This window comes from Vombatus ursinus, unplaced genomic scaffold, assembly GCF_900497805.2.
Source record: "Vombatus ursinus unplaced genomic scaffold, bare-nosed wombat genome assembly UNPS02015152.1, whole genome shotgun sequence".
NCBI classification, from domain to species: Eukaryota; Metazoa; Chordata; class Mammalia; order Diprotodontia; family Vombatidae; genus Vombatus; species Vombatus ursinus.
Window position 1 is genome coordinate 872,362 of NW_020954930.1, and position 16,871 is coordinate 889,232.

General features: G+C 45.4%; 1 protein-coding gene across 1 annotated transcript in view; it reads left to right on the plus strand.

Moving 5' to 3' along the window:
• The first annotated feature begins 442 nt into the window (after positions 1-442).
• MCF2 (MCF.2 cell line derived transforming sequence) overlaps positions 443-16,871 on the plus strand; it is a 135,629-nt gene continuing 119,200 nt past the window's right edge. Inside the window, exons 1-4 of the mRNA XM_027846419.1 lie at positions 443-462; positions 1,120-1,276; positions 1,841-2,349; positions 2,535-3,067. Of these exons, the coding sequence (XP_027702220.1) occupies positions 443-462; positions 1,120-1,276; positions 1,841-2,349; positions 2,535-3,067 (1,219 nt within the window). The remainder of the gene's footprint in view (positions 463-1,119; positions 1,277-1,840; positions 2,350-2,534; positions 3,068-16,871) is intronic.

The following is a 16,871-nucleotide window of genomic DNA, read 5'->3' on the forward strand; positions in this document are numbered from 1 at the left end:
TGACCTTGGACAAGTCCTTTCCTCCTCTCTGGGTCCCAGTTTCCTCCTCTGCAAAATGAACGGTTGGACTAGATGGCCTCAGAGGTCCGTTCTAGCTCAACAATCCTAAATTCCTTCTCCTTTCAGGGCCTCAGTTTCCTCTTCTGTCATCTGAAGGTGTTGAACTTAGCCTCTGGAGTCCCTTTTCACCTCCAGATCTATCATCCCATGCCCCTACTGAATTCACAGTCTAGTAGGGAGACAAGACCTCAACAGAAATGATGAGGAATCTGGGAAGGCTTCCTGGAAGAGTCAGCATTTAAGTTGGTTGCTAAGACAACTGAGGTTCATGTTGCAAGGAAGAGCAATAGAGTACTTTGATGACTTCCCAAGTTGAGGCACAGAATGTTAGGGCTGGAAGAAATCTTAGGCGACCATCCCATCCTATTCCTTTATTTGGCAGATGGGGAAACTGAGGCCCAGGTAAGGGACATGCCAAAGTCGGAAGAAGAGACCGGGAAGAATGACTTTCCACTCAAGCACTCATTAGGAAGACAAATTTTTTGCTCTCCTTTGAGCTTCTGTTTTCCCCTGCATCCCCCCTCTCTAGCCATCAATCAATGACTCCCCCAGAGAGATATTAAAATACACACTTGAAAAGGTTGGCCTATACACCATCTGTTCACTAGCTTGACAGAGATTATTTAAAAGGGTAAAGGTTGAAGAAAGAAGGGCTCCTCACAGTTTATGCCAGGTTTGGGAGGCAACCCTATATGAAAGCTGACTCAATTTCAGCTCCCTCCCCTCCCCTTCCCCTTATCAAAGGCAATCTGAAGCCATGGGGTAATAAAGGTGGGAAGTAATGGATTTGGAGTCACACGACCTGGGTTCGAATCCCAACTGTGCTACTTACTAACTGTGTGACCTTGGAAAAGGGTCTTAATCGCTCAGATCCACCCCTCCCCCCCTTATCTTTTGTGAAACAGGATCCTATGAACCCTTTCCACTAGCACAATTTTATTTCTATCCCTCCCCATATCACCCTCTGTAAAAATAGAAGCTGCTCCTCATTCATCTGCCTTCCATTATTTATCTTTATTTTTATTTTTTTTGAGCACCCTCCCTGTTTCTTTCTTCCAGTCCCAGTCTCCCACCCCCATGGTACCCTTGTGGCTCAGAAGTCCCAGAGAGAGGCCACCGGGCAGACTTTGTTCTGCCCTTTGGGCAGCACTGGTTGGCGGGAAGGGGCTTGGAGCTCTCTGCACCAGGGCCACAGGGCAAGCAGCAGCAACCTTGTGTTTGAGGTTAGCGCCTCAGATCGCTTTTCTCCTGTCTGGAGAGCTAGGGAGCTTCACCTGGGCTTCCTACTCCTAAGCCTGGTCCCAGAAGGTGCTTACTGGGGGAAAGGAGGTGGTGGGGGAGGTGCCTAACCCTCCAGTACCCTAATCTCCAGGGTGTGGTGGTGGTGGCGGCAGGAGGAGAGGAAGGGTTCTTCAGGGCTGGTGTTACAGCATACAGGACTAGAGACTGTCAGAGCTAGTCCAACCCTCCTCATTTTACAGGCGAAGAAACTGAAGCCCAGAGAGGTGAGGTGATGTGCCCAAGGTAAACCCTGGTTAGAAGTAGGGCTAGGACCAGAAGCCAAGTGTCCTGCTTCTCAATTCCGGGTTCTTCCCGTGCACCTGGCCCTTTGTCAGGAGTGGGTTTCTCAGCACCCCGGCCATGGAATAGATTTGATGGGCAAGGCTCTCCAAGGAGAGGAAACCTCAAACCCTATGCACTGGGGCATCCCTGGACACTCCCTTCCTTCTCTTGCGTTCTTTCTCTCTCCTCCGCCCTTCTCCTTCTCCTCTCCCCACAGGGGCGGGGAGCCCTGGGGAGCCTAGAGGAGGGCAGTAGCCAGGGTCCTGCCATCTCCGCCCAAAGCAGCAGTAGCTGCGGCGTGAGCCCCAAACTCCGCTCAAGTTTCCCGGGCCGGGCGGTGGCTGAGGGTGGGGGGCCGCTCAGAGGGGATCCGAGCCTTGCTGGCCTTGACCCTCACACGCGCGAAGCCAGCCCCCCCACCCCCCCCACCCCGCTCGGGCGGGGCGGGGCTAGGGGCGGGGCATCCCTCCTCCCCGCCCCCTCCGTAGCTTGCCGCCTCCTCCTCCCAGTCGGCTCCCTGCTCGCAGCCCGGGAACCCCGGCCAAGCAGTAGACAGCCCCTCGCGGGTGGCAGCAGGAGCAGGCGGCGGCTGTGGCAGTGGCAGCGGCACTGGCACTGGCAGAGGCAGAGGCACAGCAGGCGGCTGCGGCGCGGGGGCGGCGGCGGCAGCGGCGGCGGCTGCGGCCCAGGCGGGCGGACTGACGGGCGGGCTGAGAGAGGCGCCAGGTAGGCAGGCAGAGAGGGAGGGAAGGGGGCGATCCGGCATCTCGCCTCCGGGAGGAGGAAGACTAGCTAGACGGGGTGGGGCAGGGGAAGATGGGGACCACCTTGCAGTTGGCCAGCAGCCGCCGCCGCCGCCGCACCTGAGCCTCTTACCGGTTCCCCCGCCAGGCCCGCCCCCTCTTCATGAGCACAGCCGGGCAACCCAAGCAAGCTGCCACCCTGGCTGCGGTGCAAGCAGACATGGCCCTGACTCTGACCCCCGAGAACATGAAGATATCGGAGGTGGAGATGGAGTGTTACTACTGTCTGCTGCAAGCGGCGGCCCTCATCGAGTCCATCATTGCAAGTAAGGGAGCTCTTGCCTCCGCCCCTCTGTCCCCTAACACCCCCAAGCTCCCTTTCTCCTTCGGTCCACCGTACCCCTCCGTGCAGCAGCGCTCAGTCTTCTGCCTCTCCCCTGCTGTCCGGCCAGTCCAGCGACACTGGCAAAGCAAACCCCCCCCCCCCCCCCCCCCCCAGTGCCTCGGGCTTAAATGGGTCAGCGCAGCTGGAAGCGAGTCTGGGAACCTCCTGCGGCGCACCCACTTCATTGGTTTCCCCTGTAGTGGCACTACTCGAGAGAGAGAGCACGTGGGCGACACAGCCACCCCCCTCCGCTCAAAGAAGTTACATATTGCCTCGGGGATCCCTGCTCCCCAAATCTGCAGGGCAGGAGAAACACGTGGGTGGGATTGCGAGTCGGGACCAAGCTCCTTGGGCTAGGACCAGAAGTCAGGTGCTGCCGGAGGAGGAGAAAGGGCGTGAGCCCCTCTGCTTGGTACTGACCCTGTAACTTGCCAGCTGGACTGATGATTTGGCAAAAGGGGTGTGTGTGTGTGTGTGTGTGTGTGTGTGTGTGTGTGTGTGTGTGTGAACTTCCTTGCTAACAGCTCAGTGTAGTTTAGGCATCTGTGTTAGGGACCGCGAGGCTGGTCGTTAGCCAGCAGTGATGCAAGCATGTCACACACACAGTGGACAGGTGCAGCCGGGGCTGGTGCTGCTGAGACACCCCTAGGAGCGCCTGGTACCACTTCCAGGCTCAGGCGAGCTTAGGAGGGATGGAAGGAACTTGAAAGCATCCTGGGGCTACTGGGCTCGAGCACCAAGCATTTATTAAGCCCTTCTTGTGTAGCAGGCACAGGGCTAAGCAATGAGAATGCAAAGAAAGGTGAAAATAGTCTCTTCCCTCAAGGCACTTAAGATTCTGGTGGAGGAGACAACATACAGATTCATTTATCCCTAAGAGATAAATATAGAGTAGGCGCAAGTTAGACTTAGAAGGGGAGGCAATAGCCGTTGGATGAGAGAAGTAAAAGCCTCCTATAGGAGGGGGCACTTGGACTGATTCTTAAAAGAATGCCAGAATTCTTGGAGTTACTGGTCAGGAGGGAGAACCTTTCACACGTGAGTACAAAGGCAGGGAGATGGGAGATGGGAGTGTGGTGCATGAGGAACAGCAAACAGGCCAGCGTGGCTGGTCCTTAGGCTGAGTGGAGGGGCATAATTTGTCAAAATGCTGCAAAGGTGGGAAGGATCCAGGTTGGGAAGTACTTTAAATGCCAAACTGAGGGGTGTGTATTTGATCCTGGAGGTAATAGGCTCGTTTTACACTAGGCACAACTGACTAGACTAGCCCAAGGGCACAAGGGTAAGTAAGTTGGCAGAGCTGTGATTTCGACCCAGGTCCTCTGGCTCCAAGTCCAAGTGCGCTGCTACTGACTCTGCCCCCATCCTGCTTGGGACTCATGCCAAAGGGTTTCATCTATTTCAAAACTCTAGGGCTGAGCTGAGCCTCTTCAGCAAAAGGTCCTGAGGACAGCAGGTTTATGCAAAGCATCTTCTGCAATGTCAGTCTGCTCTGAAGAAAGAGAAAAGAGAGTTTCTGTATCAAGAAAGGGAATTGTAAAACACACACTGGCTGGCGCTGGGGCTAAATTGCTAGACTTGAAGTCAGGAAGTGCAGAGTTCAAATCTTGTCTGAGACACTTGACGTGCCAAACTTAGGAAGTAATCTAAGTGATTCTTCACCTCTCTGAACCTGTTTCCTCCATAATCTGTGAAACAGGGATACTAATTGCACCTACCTCGCAGGATTGCTGTCAGTAAGCATTAAATTGGCACCGCATGCCAGACACTACGCTAAGTGCTGGGGATCCAAGGAAAGGCAAAGATGTGATCGTTGGCAATGGTAGTTGGACACCCCTGAATGGAATGAGTTATCCCCTGCTAGAATCCTTGGCTTCCTTTGAAGCTTACCTTCTGGTTCATTTCCTATGGAAAGCCTTTCCAGATTCCTCCAGCTGTTAATGTTCTCTCCTTGTCTAACTATGTGTATACTTAACTGTTTAAATGCATATTGATTTAGAGCTGAAAGGGACCTTCGAACTTATCTAGTTCAACTCTCTCTTTGACAGCTGCAGAAGCTAAAACCCAAGGATTGAGTTCACTTGATTGGGGTTACAAATACATAGGAAGTACTTGGCAGGACAGGATACAAATTCAGGTCCTCTGCCTTCAACTGCAGCCTTCTTTCCACTATTCAATCTCTGCAGTCAAATGGAAGCACCTTGAGGTCAGGGGCTGGCTTTTTCTTTTGTCTTGATATCACCAGCACTTAGCACAGTGAGTGGTGACAGTGAGGGGTGGGGGTAAATCTCTAATGTATAATCTCAGAAGTTTTCCCAGACAGATATTGGATCAAATAGGCAATATGTTTCAGAGGCATAGCTTGAATCTAGATCTTCCTGACTCTAAAGCTGGCCCTCTATCCACTACATCATGCTTGCTCATCTTGCGCATAGTAGGTGCTTAATAAATGCTTGCTGGATTGGATTGTCCCATGGGCATCTTGCTGAGGCCCTGGCCTATGGGACCAAGTTCTTTGGTTTTTTGTTCAAGTCTGTCTCTCGGGTACTCCACAAATCCTAAACAAAAAAAAATCTCAACTGAGGAAGAGGGAGAAGGCTGCAAGGTTGATGGCTGCTCATTTATTAGAGATAGTTCCACTGGGTAGCATAGGTCAACATTTCTCTGTTTCAGAAGGGAGGCACAACTGGGAGCACACAGGCCACAGTCCGCCTTCCCCTTTATACCAGGTCACCTGATGGCCCTTAACCTTTTACTGCTACAAATCCCACCTGAAGCTAAAGTAGGGAAAAGTCTGTACCCCTTCTTCTATCAAAAAAAAGGTACATCTGAAGCACCCTTAGAAGGAAAATGACAACAAGTTCAAGCTTACTGTTTTTATGCCTGAAAGCAGAGAGAATTCCCCACCCTGGCTAGACAGGACTTTTTGCAATTGGGGTTAAGTAACTTGCTCGAAGTCACACACAGCCTAGTGAGTGTTATGTGTCTGAGGCCGCATTTGAACTCAGGTCCTCCTGACTCCAGGGCCGATGCTCTATCCACTGCACCACCTAGCTGCCCAAGACAGAACTTTTTTTCTTGGCCTGGAAGTATTCACCTTTCCTAATTGTGAATCGATATCTTTCTCTGCTTTGCAGCCCAGTGTGATTTGGGGCTGTAGTCTCTGTGTTGTTTGAACATAGAACTAATGGAGGAGTTTTCGATGCCAAACTGTCCTCAACATTAAAACACAACTGCAGTCTACAGCTGAATCGCCCCCTTTCTGTGATACCAAATTAGAGTGATCAGTGATGCTATTTCTCTTTGCCCATTATCTCAGAGATCAAAGGATTTAGAGCTGAAATCAAGGGTTCTTAACCTGGGGTCCGAAGATCCCCAGGGATCTGTGGATAGATTTCAGGGGATTCGCAGCTTGGATGGGAAAAATTACATCTTTATTTTCACTAATCTCAAACTCAAATTTAGTGTTTCCTCCAATTTTTTAAGAACTTTATTCTCAGAAATAGTCTATAGGTTTCATCAGATCCCCAAAGGGTGAATTATGACACAAAAAATATTAAGAACTCTTGGCTTAAAAAACCCTTGGGGACCACCCAACCACCCTTATTTTATAGAGGAGAAAACTGAGGCTCAGAGAAGGAAAGGGACTTGATAAAATAATTATTTATTTTTCTATCGAACTTGATTTTGCGTACATAATTTCTTTTGCTTCTCCACAAAACCCCTGTGAGGTAGGTGCTATTAGTGGCCCCATTTTGCGAATGGGGAAACTGAGGGTGAAAGAGGTTGCCCAGGATCACATAGCTCATAATCATCTGGGGGATTTGAATGCAGATATTTTGACTCTAAGACATCACACTCATTTGGTAACAGTTTCTTCTACATATGCTAACCCCAAACTGCTATAAAGCCCTTCTAGGGGGTGGAATTTTCAGGCCCTTCCTAGAGTTAGAGAAAGTGGAAGAGATTATTATGAGCAGAAGTAACATACGGGAACAGCCCTGGGATATCTCTCAAAGTGCAATAGTCTTTATCTGGACTGCTTAGAAACGAGAAGCCAAATGCTTCATTTAGAATTTGTGTTTGTAGGTGAGGACTCTGAAATGTGTACAGTATGGGGTAATCTTTCTAAAAGATGCGGATTAGTGGAGATGGAGGTCATAAATATGAAGCTAGAAATTTTGCTTACTTTTTCAGTTTTATCTACCTTGTCTCTTTTTATATCCCATTTGGTTCAGGGAATGTTTCAGGGCTTGCCCCCCATGTCCGCCCCAAATGAACTCTCCTTTGTATAATATAATGGCCATGCCTACCAGAGCATGCAACATGTTGTTCTTGTTGTCCATTTTCTCTGCAGAAAGGTAGCAAATCTGGCTCATGGTATATTCTCTTTGACTGTTCTTCATTTTCTTGTCATTCAGAATTAATTCACTTTGTTTTAAAGTGATTGTTTCACTTACATGTTGCTGTCATTGTTTATACTCTCTTCTAGGTTCCGCTTATTTGACTTGATGTCCCATGTTTTCCTAAATGCCTCATATTAGTCTATTCTTATCACATAGTAATATTTCATTGCATCCATAGCCCACCATTTGTTTAGCAGGTCACCTCTTTGACTTTCAGTGACCATAATAAGTCTGGCTATTTGGTTGTAAAAGGACGATTCAGATTGGTTATTGTCACGTGCATTTGAAACTTATGGATTCTATTTCATGAGGTCTTTGAAACTGGCATTACTGCATTTTAGGTTGCGATTATTAATGACAAAAGTCATACTATCGTTTTCATTGGTAAGCGGGGCATATTTCCTGTTATGTGTGAAAGGATGACAAAGCCTTCTAGAGACTAGTGTTTAATGAATGAAATCTCTGGCATCAAGTGTGTAAGGGTATGTCAAACTCATTCCCTAAGTTATAAATGGTTTTGAGTAGGTAAAAGCCTGTTGAACTTGAAATGAGAAAGACCCGATTTTGAATCCCATCTCTAATACTGACTTTGTCTCCATGGGCAAGTAATTCTACCCTTCTGAACCTCATTTGCACATCTATAAAATGGGAATAATGAAAAACAGTAAGACTCAGAGTATAGAGAGCTAACCTTGGAATCAGGATTTGAATTCCAATTCATATGCTTTCTATCGAGGGGTGTGTCCAGGGAGAAGTCATTTGACCACTTGTAACCTCAGTTGCATCTGCATCACTTTGTGTGACTCTTCCCCTGCTTCTCTAAATTCTTTATTTCTGCAATAGCTACCATACAATACAGGATTGTATTAAAGTTCAAAGGAGTCAATGTCAGTCAAGTGCTTTGTGTATTTAAAGGGTTAGGAGTTAATGAATATGACTTTTGGGAGTAACAAACACCTAGAGGCAAAGTAGATAGCCATCCCCCTCTGGTTAAATTATTTAACTCCTAAATCTTTAAATATGCAAAGCACTTGACTAAACACACGATGGTCCATTATTTAAAGCACTATTAGAAGTAATAAATACCAACACTTCAGAGACATTTGGGAAGACTTATATGCACTGATAGAGAGTGAAGTAAGTAGAACCAAGAAAATAATGTACTCATAGTCGATTACAACAGTGTAAATGACAACCAAACCAAACTAATTACAATGATCGAGCTTGGCCCTGGAGAAGAGATGAGCAAATTTGCCTCTCTCCCTCCGATTTGCTGAGGTGGTGGTGGGGCAGAGGCTGCATAAGAGAATATTACATATACTGTCAGACTGGGTTGGTGTGTTGGTGAGTTGAGGAACTGTTTTTCCCCTTTATTTTTTTATTCTTGTTACAAGAGATGTCTCACTGGGTAGGGGAGGGGGAAGAGATATATTTGGAAGTGAAGGTGACATAAAAATAAAAGATACTTTTAAAAGTTATTTTTTTAAAGAGTTAATGCTCATAGAGTACTTCGTAAACCAGGAATTACTATCTAAATGTCAGCTGTTAGGCTTATAGTCCCTGGAGGTCGTCTTGTTCAACCCTCTTATTTTGTAGATGAGAAAAAAATGAGGCCCAGAGAAAGAAAGTCATTTGCCCAAGGTCATGCAGAGTCAGGATTTGAACCCACGTACTGGCACCCCAAATCTTTCTCTGCTCTATCACAAATCGGTAAAACTGGAAGGAGCCTTAGGAGTCATGGGAAAAGTAGCTTTCCAACCCCCTTATTTTGCAGAGTGAGGAAACTGTGGTCCATGTTTACCCAGATTTTTAGTGGCAGAGCTGAAACCAGTTCCCATGTAGCTGGCTTCATAAGCCAGGGCTATTTCCACTCCAGCAGCTAATCTGTTGGACAGCCATTTTCCTGGAATTTCTCCCCTTTTGAATACACTTAGTAATCACTTATTCCTCTAATTAGAGAAGTAGATGACAGAAAGTGGTCATATGCTTATGATAAAATATATTCTGAACTGGCCTTTGGAGATTGGACTTAAATGAAGGTTTCTCTCTACCCTAAGATATGTGTCTATTTCTTTACCTGAAGGTAAAGGAGAGGAAATTAGAAATGTTCTGCTTTCCTGACAGTCAGACAAATATGAACTCTGTTGACAAAATGTGATCTCAGATAAGAAATTCCCCCAAACTTCAAAAGGGAGACTGCCAATAATTTGCAACAGGTTATAAAATCTAGCTGATAGTAGAAAATCACTGTAACAATATTCAGTGTTATCTTTAATGTGACATGATTAGGACTCAGAACACTCTGTTCTTCTGGCATCATCGGGAGATGGATTGTACCGATTTCAAGACCTGGGCTGAAAATCTGTCTCAGATGCTAACTAGCTGTGCAACCTTGGGCATATCACTTCAGCTTTCTCATCTGCAAAATGGGCATACTCACAGCACTTCCTTCACCCAGGGAGGAATAAATGATGTGATAAACAGAAAGTGCTTTCATACTTCCAAGCACTATAGAAACGCAAGCTATTTTTGTTATTATTAACTAAATTTTTCAGTATGCCCTTTAAATGCCAAAATTTTTAAAAAAATTTAAACCATTTTAGATGGACATCTTTTGAAAATAAATTGCACGTTTATCTTCTGCCACAGAATACGTTGAAAGCCATTCAGTCTTTGTATTGCTGCTCACAGGAGCTATTGGAGTGCACTGGGCTATCCAATTCAATAAATATTACTTGATAGTCCAATTTTTAAAAAAAATTTTTATGTTAAACATTTAATTTTTATTTTTAGCTTTCAACATTCACTTCCACAAGATTTTGAGTTACAAATTCTCTCCCTATCTCATCTCTCCCCCCACCCCAAGATGACATGCATTCTGTATACCCCTTCCCCTAATCTGCCCTCCCTTCTATCTCATCCCCCTCCTCTCTTATCCCCTTCCCCTTCTATTTTTCTGTATGGCAGGATAGATCTCTATACCCTATTGCCTATTTATCTTATTTCCCAGGTGCATGTGAAAACAATTTTTTTAACAAGCATTTTTAAAACTTTGGGTTCCAATAAATATTACTTGGTTAACATAAATATGACAGTGACTTCTATGCACAGGGCATTGGGGCACAAAGAGAATGAGGGACACAATTCTTGTCCTTAGGAAATTGCTCTTTTTATTGGTGGGGATGAGAGGGCTATGCCATGGACACAGATAAGTGTATAAGACAAGGGGCAGAAGAGAGATAGTAGGTGTGTGAGGAACATTGGAGGAGGAAGAGAAGGCTTTCCGCTGGGTTATCTGGGAGGCCTTGACAGATAAGGTGGCATCTGAGTAAGGCCTTGAAAAAAGGAAAGCAGATAGGGGAAGGGGAATGTCCCAGGCAAGTGGGATGCTGAGTTCAGAGAACAATCAGTAGGCCCATTTCCCTAGAGTGGAGAGTGCATTTAGGAGGGTCATATGACTTAACGCTGAACACTTGGTGTCAGCTTATTTGTGGAGATCCTTCAGTTCCAGGCTAAGGGCATTTTATTTCCTCCTATGGATAGTAGGAGACCACTGAGGAATTTCGAGAGGGAGAGTGACTTGTGCATCAGAAAGATTATTTTGTGGACACTGGCCTAGGGAGGAGGGAGACAAGAGGCAAGGAGACCAATTAAGGGGATATTTTACTAGTCTAGGCAAGAGGTGTGGAGACCCTGACCCACAGCAGGAATGGAGAGCAGGGAACAGATGTGAGTGGGGATCTAGAATTAGGATCAATGGAGTTTGGGGCCTATTTGAATGCCCAGGGGTACGGGAGAAAGAAGAGAAACTATTTCTCTGAGCTTCCAAGTCTGGGTTGGCCAGAGGATGGTAAACAAAAAATAAAACATAAACCAAAATAGGAAGATTGGGAGGAAGGGGCGGATAGTGTGATTTTTCACATGATTTTCACATTTGGATGAGTGAGTGGTAGGTGCTGGTGGGATAGATGGTGTGCAGCTGTCCAGCAGGCATTTGGAGATGTGGGGCTGAAGTTCAGAGGACAAATTGGGTATAGATCTATAGACCTGGAAGGCTTTTACATTGGGATGATAGCAGAATGCAAAATGGTAGATGAAATCCCCAAAAGAGAGAATATAGAGGTTCTTAAAAGAAAGATTCCTAACTTTTTTATGTCCTGGACCCCTCTGGCAGTCTGGTGAAGTCTATGGTCCTCTTTCCAGATGAGGATTTTTGAATTCATAAAATACAGTACATAGGATTGCAACGAAAACTAGTAATATGGAAATATAGTTATCAAAATATCAAAAAAAAAAACCTCACTGACTCCAGATTAGGAACCTTCTGTATAGAGGAAGACATCTATGGTTAATGGGCATAAGCTGGCTGAAGATCCAGCAAAAGAAACTAGAAAGGAATAGTCAGGCAGTTAAGAAGAGAAAGCAGTGTTGTGGAAGTCCAATTGAGGTGTTACAGGATCGTACAATGTTAGAGAGGGCCAGAAATCCAGAGAGGATCTATTCCAACCCCCTCATTTTATAGATGAGGGAACTGAGGCCCAAGTTGGGGAGGTGAATGTCTAAAACCTACAGTTTGTTCATTCAGAGCCAGGATGCAAACCCTACCTGCAAATCCGCTGCCCAAGCATTATGTTATGCTTTTAGGCCCCGGAAATATAACAACACCACAAATGTTTTATTGTTCAAGGGGTCTCTGATCTCATGGATATTCATCCAATAATGCTGGTTTCAGTCCATCTCTTACTGCCCATAACATGGTTTATTTCCTTGAAAATCTGCATTGCTTTTTTAACAGATGAATTACTAAGAACAAGCTCTCTTTCCTAGTATAGCTTAATCTAATTACCAGTTTTAGCTATTGAAAAATCAGGCAGAACTCTTTGTCATTCCTGTAAGTGCTTCGAAGCTCTAATAGGCATGGCTCTCAATTCTTAGAAATTACCCCAAGGTACTTTTTTTTTGTTGCACTTAATAGCATTTTATTTTTTCCAATTACATGTAAAGATAGTTTTCAACATTCATTTTTTTAGGATTATGAGTTCCAAGTTTTTCTCCTTCCCTCTGTCCCTTCACCCCTCCCCAAGATAGCAGCGATCTGATATAGATTGTACATGTACAATCATGTTAAACATATTTCAACATTAGTCATGTTGTGAAAGAAGAATCAGAACAAAAGAGAAAAACCACGAGAAAGAAAAAACAAAAAAAGGAGAAAATAATATTCTTTGACCTGCATTCAGACTCCATCAGTTCTTTCTCTGGATGTGGATAGCATTTTCCATCATGAGTCTTTTGGAATTGTTTTGGATCATTGTATTGCTGAGAAGAGCTAAGCCTATCACAGCTGATCATCGCCCAATGTTGCTGTTGCTATGTACAACTTTCTCCTGGTTCTGTTCCCTTCACTCAGCATCAGTCCATACAAGACTTTCCAGGTTTTTCTGAAGTCCGCCTGCTCATCATTTCTTATAGCACAATGGTATTCCGTTACATTCATATACCACAACTTGTTCAGCCATCCCCCAATTGATGGGCATCCCCTCAATTTCAATTCTCTGCCACCACAAAAAGAGCTGCTATAAATATTTCTGTACATGTGGGTCCTTTTCCCTTTTTTATGATTTTTTTTGGAATACAGACCTAGTAGTGGTATTGCTGGATCAAAGGGTACCTACCCCAAGGTACTTCAAATAAATGTTCTTGTTCCCACATGTGTCTTTTCAAGAAGGTCCCTAGGATTTCTCTCTTACTAACCAAGTCATAGCAGTCCTCCCCAATGGAGAAACTGAGGAAAAACTTCAGAGAGGAAGTGCTTCATAGTGGGGAGAGTACTGCATTTGAGTAAGGAGTGATCTGGGTTTGAATTCCACCTTTGATAATGACTAGCTTTGTGACCATGGGCAAATCATTTCCCCTCTCTCAGCTTCAGTTTCCTCTTCTGTAATATCAAGATTCCCAGGCCTATATCTACTTTGCAGAATTTTTCTTAGGCTCTTTGAACCTCAATTTTCCCATCTATAAAATGGGGACAGGAATACTTGGTATACCTACTTCACTGAGTTGTGAGGCTCTCAGTCAGTCTCCTAATCTGTAAAATGGAGATAGCACCAAATGTCAGGGTTGTTGTGAAGATCAAATGAGATCATGTTTGTATTGCACTTTACAAACTTAAAAGTGCTATATTATGGTCAGTTATTATAAGGTGAGACTCCTGCTCTCCTTATAAACTGCTAGAGGTTCTGATGAGCCCTTTCTAGCCAAGGCCCTATGGCAACCCAAAGACCCCAAAGTGACGTCCCTGCCTCTTGCTTCTGAATCTGCCCATAGCACTTCATTTGACAAATGGGGAGCCCTGATTTCTTGTTACTTTTACCACTGATAGTAGCGAGGTGACACAGTGGTTGGAGCACTAGGCCTGGAGTCAAGAAGATCTGAGTTCAAATCTAGTCTCAGACACTAGTTTAGTGTAACCCTGGGCAAATCATTTAACCTCTACTCGCCTCAGTTTCCTCAGCTTTAAAATGGGAATCATAATAGCACCTACCTCTCAGGGTTGTTCTGAGGATCCAATATGATACTTGTAAATTGCTTAGTGCAGTGCCTGCCGCATAGTAGGTCCTTAATAAATGCTTAGCCCTTCCCCTTCCCCCCCCACCCTGAGTTTCCATTCACCTCCTGTGAGGTATTCCCAATACCTCCCAACTTCTTTTCAGCCTCTAGGGACAGGACAGCTCAAGGAGGGCCCTGCTTGTAAATGTGCAAACACTCTGAGCTGGCCAAGCAACTGTTTCTCTATTACACTGCCTTGAACAAACATCCACTTGTGTAACCTGCCTTCCACTCTAAAAACAAACAACAATTCAGAGTTTCCCAATCTCCCCCTGGTAGAATGGAAGCTCCTTGAGGGGAGGGAAGGCATAGTGTGTCACCATTGTATCCCCAGCCTTTTTTTTTTTTTGGTGAGGCAATTGGGGTTAAGTGACTTACCCAGGGTCACACAGCTAGTAAGTGTCAAGTGTCTGGTATGAGACCCCAGCCTTTTTTGTAGTAAGCACATCTTATGTGTCAAATTGAATTGAATTCCTAGGAGACACAGATTCCTGGATTTCCTTTGCTTCCAGTTTCTTTGTTATAGGATCTCCACTTGAGAGCTCCAAGTGACCTATCTAGTCTAACCCCCTTATTTTACCAATGAAGAAACTGAGGCCCAGAGAAACCAAGTGATTTTCCTAAGGCCTCCTGGAGAGTTAATTATGGGGCTGGGATTCAAGCCCAGGTCCTCTGATTCTAAATCCAGCAATCTTTTCTTTTTAAAAGTTATTTTGGAAAATTTGTGCTAATCGCTTTAGTTGTTACATCACTATCTTTTCCCCAATTTTTCCCTCCTGTCTTCTCTCTCTCTCCCCCTCTTCTCCTCCTCCTCCTCCTCCTCTTCTTCTCCTTCTCCTTCTTCTCTTCCTCCTCTTCTTCCTCCGTCTCTCTGTCTCTTTCTCGCTCTCTTTCCCTCCCTCTCTCCCTCTCTCTGTCTTTCTCTTCCTCTTTCTCTCTCTCCCTTCTCTCTCTCCCTTTCTCTGTCTTTGTCTGTCTGTCTGTCTCTGTCTCCCCTCTCCCTCCTCCCTCTTTCCCTCCCTCCCCTCCTCAATCCCTCTCTCCCTCTCCCCCCTCCCTCTCTCCTCTCTTCATTTTCTTTTTCTTCTTCTTTTCTCTCTCCCTCTCTCTGTCTTTCTCTTCCTCTTTCTATCTTTTCCTCTTTCTCTCTCTTTCCCTCCCTCTCTCTGTCTCTCTCTTTGTCTGTCTGTCTCTGTTTTTCCCCTACCTCTTTCTCCCTCCCTCTCTCTCTATCTGTCTGTCTGTCTCCCTCTCTCCTTCTTGCTCTGTCTGTCTGTCTCTTCCTCTCTCCCTCCCTCTCTGTCTCTTCTCTCTCCTCCCTCTTTCTCTCTGTCTTCCTCTCTCCCTCTCTCTGTCTCTCCTCTTTCCCCCCTTTCTCTTACTCACTCTTCCTCCTCTATTTCTTTTCTCTATCCCTTCCTCTCTCCCTCTCTCTCCCTCCCTCTCTCCATCTGTCTCTGTCTCTCCTTTTTCTCCCCCTCTCTTCTCCCCCCTATCTTTCTCTCTCTCTTCCTCTTTTTCTCTCTCCCTCCCTCTCTCCCTCTCTCCTTCTTTCTCTCTCTCTTACTTTCTGTCTTTACCCCACCTCTCCCTGTCTCTCTGTATCTGTCTGTCTCTCTCCTCTCTGCCTCTTTCTATCTCTGTCTCTCTCCTCTCTCCCCCCTTCCTCTCTCCCTCCCTCTCTCTGCCTCTATCTCTGTCTCTCTCCTCTCTCTCCCCACTCCTCCCTCTTCCTTTCCCTCCTCCTCCCTCCTCTCTCTCTCTCTCTCCTTCTCCCTTCTTCTCTCCCTCTCTCTGTCTCTCCCTCCCTCTCCATTGTTTTCACTGTGTATGTCCTTTTCCTACTTCGGCTGATTTTTACCTTCCTTGAGCTCTTTCCACTGGCTCATGCTTCTTCCATCTTGTTTGACAGGATGTACCTTATCAGTTCCCAGACCTGGCTTGGACTAGATGTTCTAGATTGAGAAGCAATGTGGTACAATGGAAAAGGAACTGGCCTCAGAGTCAGAGGGCCTAGCTTCCAGGCCTTGCTCTGCCATTTACTGGGTGACCTTGGTCAAGTTACTTCCCCTCCCTCGGCCTCAGCTTCCTCATTTCTAGAATGAGTGAGTTGAATGAAATGCCTTCCAAGGTGTCTTCCAGCTCTAGATATACAATCCTATGATATCTTGAGACCACTTCCAGGCCTATCATTCCATGATTCAGGAAGAACAAAGATGATGCCAATCATCCCTTTTCTTTTTATTTTACTTTTTTTTTTGGTTAGGTAATAGGATTAAGTGACTTGCCCAGGGTCACACAGCTAGTAAGTGTTTTGTGTGTGAGACAGGATTTGAACTCAGGTCCTCCTGACTCCAGGGCTGGTGCTCTCTCTATCCACTGCACCACCTACCTGCCCCCAATCATCCCTTTTCTTAAAAAAAAACTAAACCCAAATGGACCAGAAATCATGGCCATTTGTTTTAAGTCAACTCTAAGGGCCATCTCTTAGTCAACATTCTGCAAGAGGAAAATAGCAAGATCAACTTTAGGGCAATGAAACAGTTTCCTATAGAATGAGTAAAATGAGTCAGTGATTAAGACATTGCAAATGAAGTTTAAAATATTGTGCCTGAGACAGTTGTTTGTATAATTCTAGGGTGTCTTGAAGGATACATTCATAATTCCCTGGCTCTTCTCTCTAAGTCAAGTTTAATCCAGGAGAAAGTGAAGTGCCAGAAGGAATGGGTGGCCCTGAGCAAAGCTAAACCACTTATGTGGTCTGTTATTAACATTGGAGAGTGGTTGGGGAACTTGAGTGGCCAATGTCTCTCTGTAGCCATTAATAGTAAGCATTTGTTTAGTGCTTTAAGGTTTGCTAGGTGCATTGCATTCCAAATATTATCTCCTTTGATCCTCACGACAACCCTGGGAGATAGGTGCTTTTATCAGCTCCATTTTTTACAGTTGTGGCAACTGAGGCAATCAGCGGTGAAGTGACTTGCTCAGGGTCACAAAACTAGTAAACAGCAAAAGGTCCTCTTGGTTCTAGGACCAGTGCTCTGTCCACTGATTCACCTAGCTGCCATTGTGATTAGACCTAACCATCCCCAACAGATAGGGTTT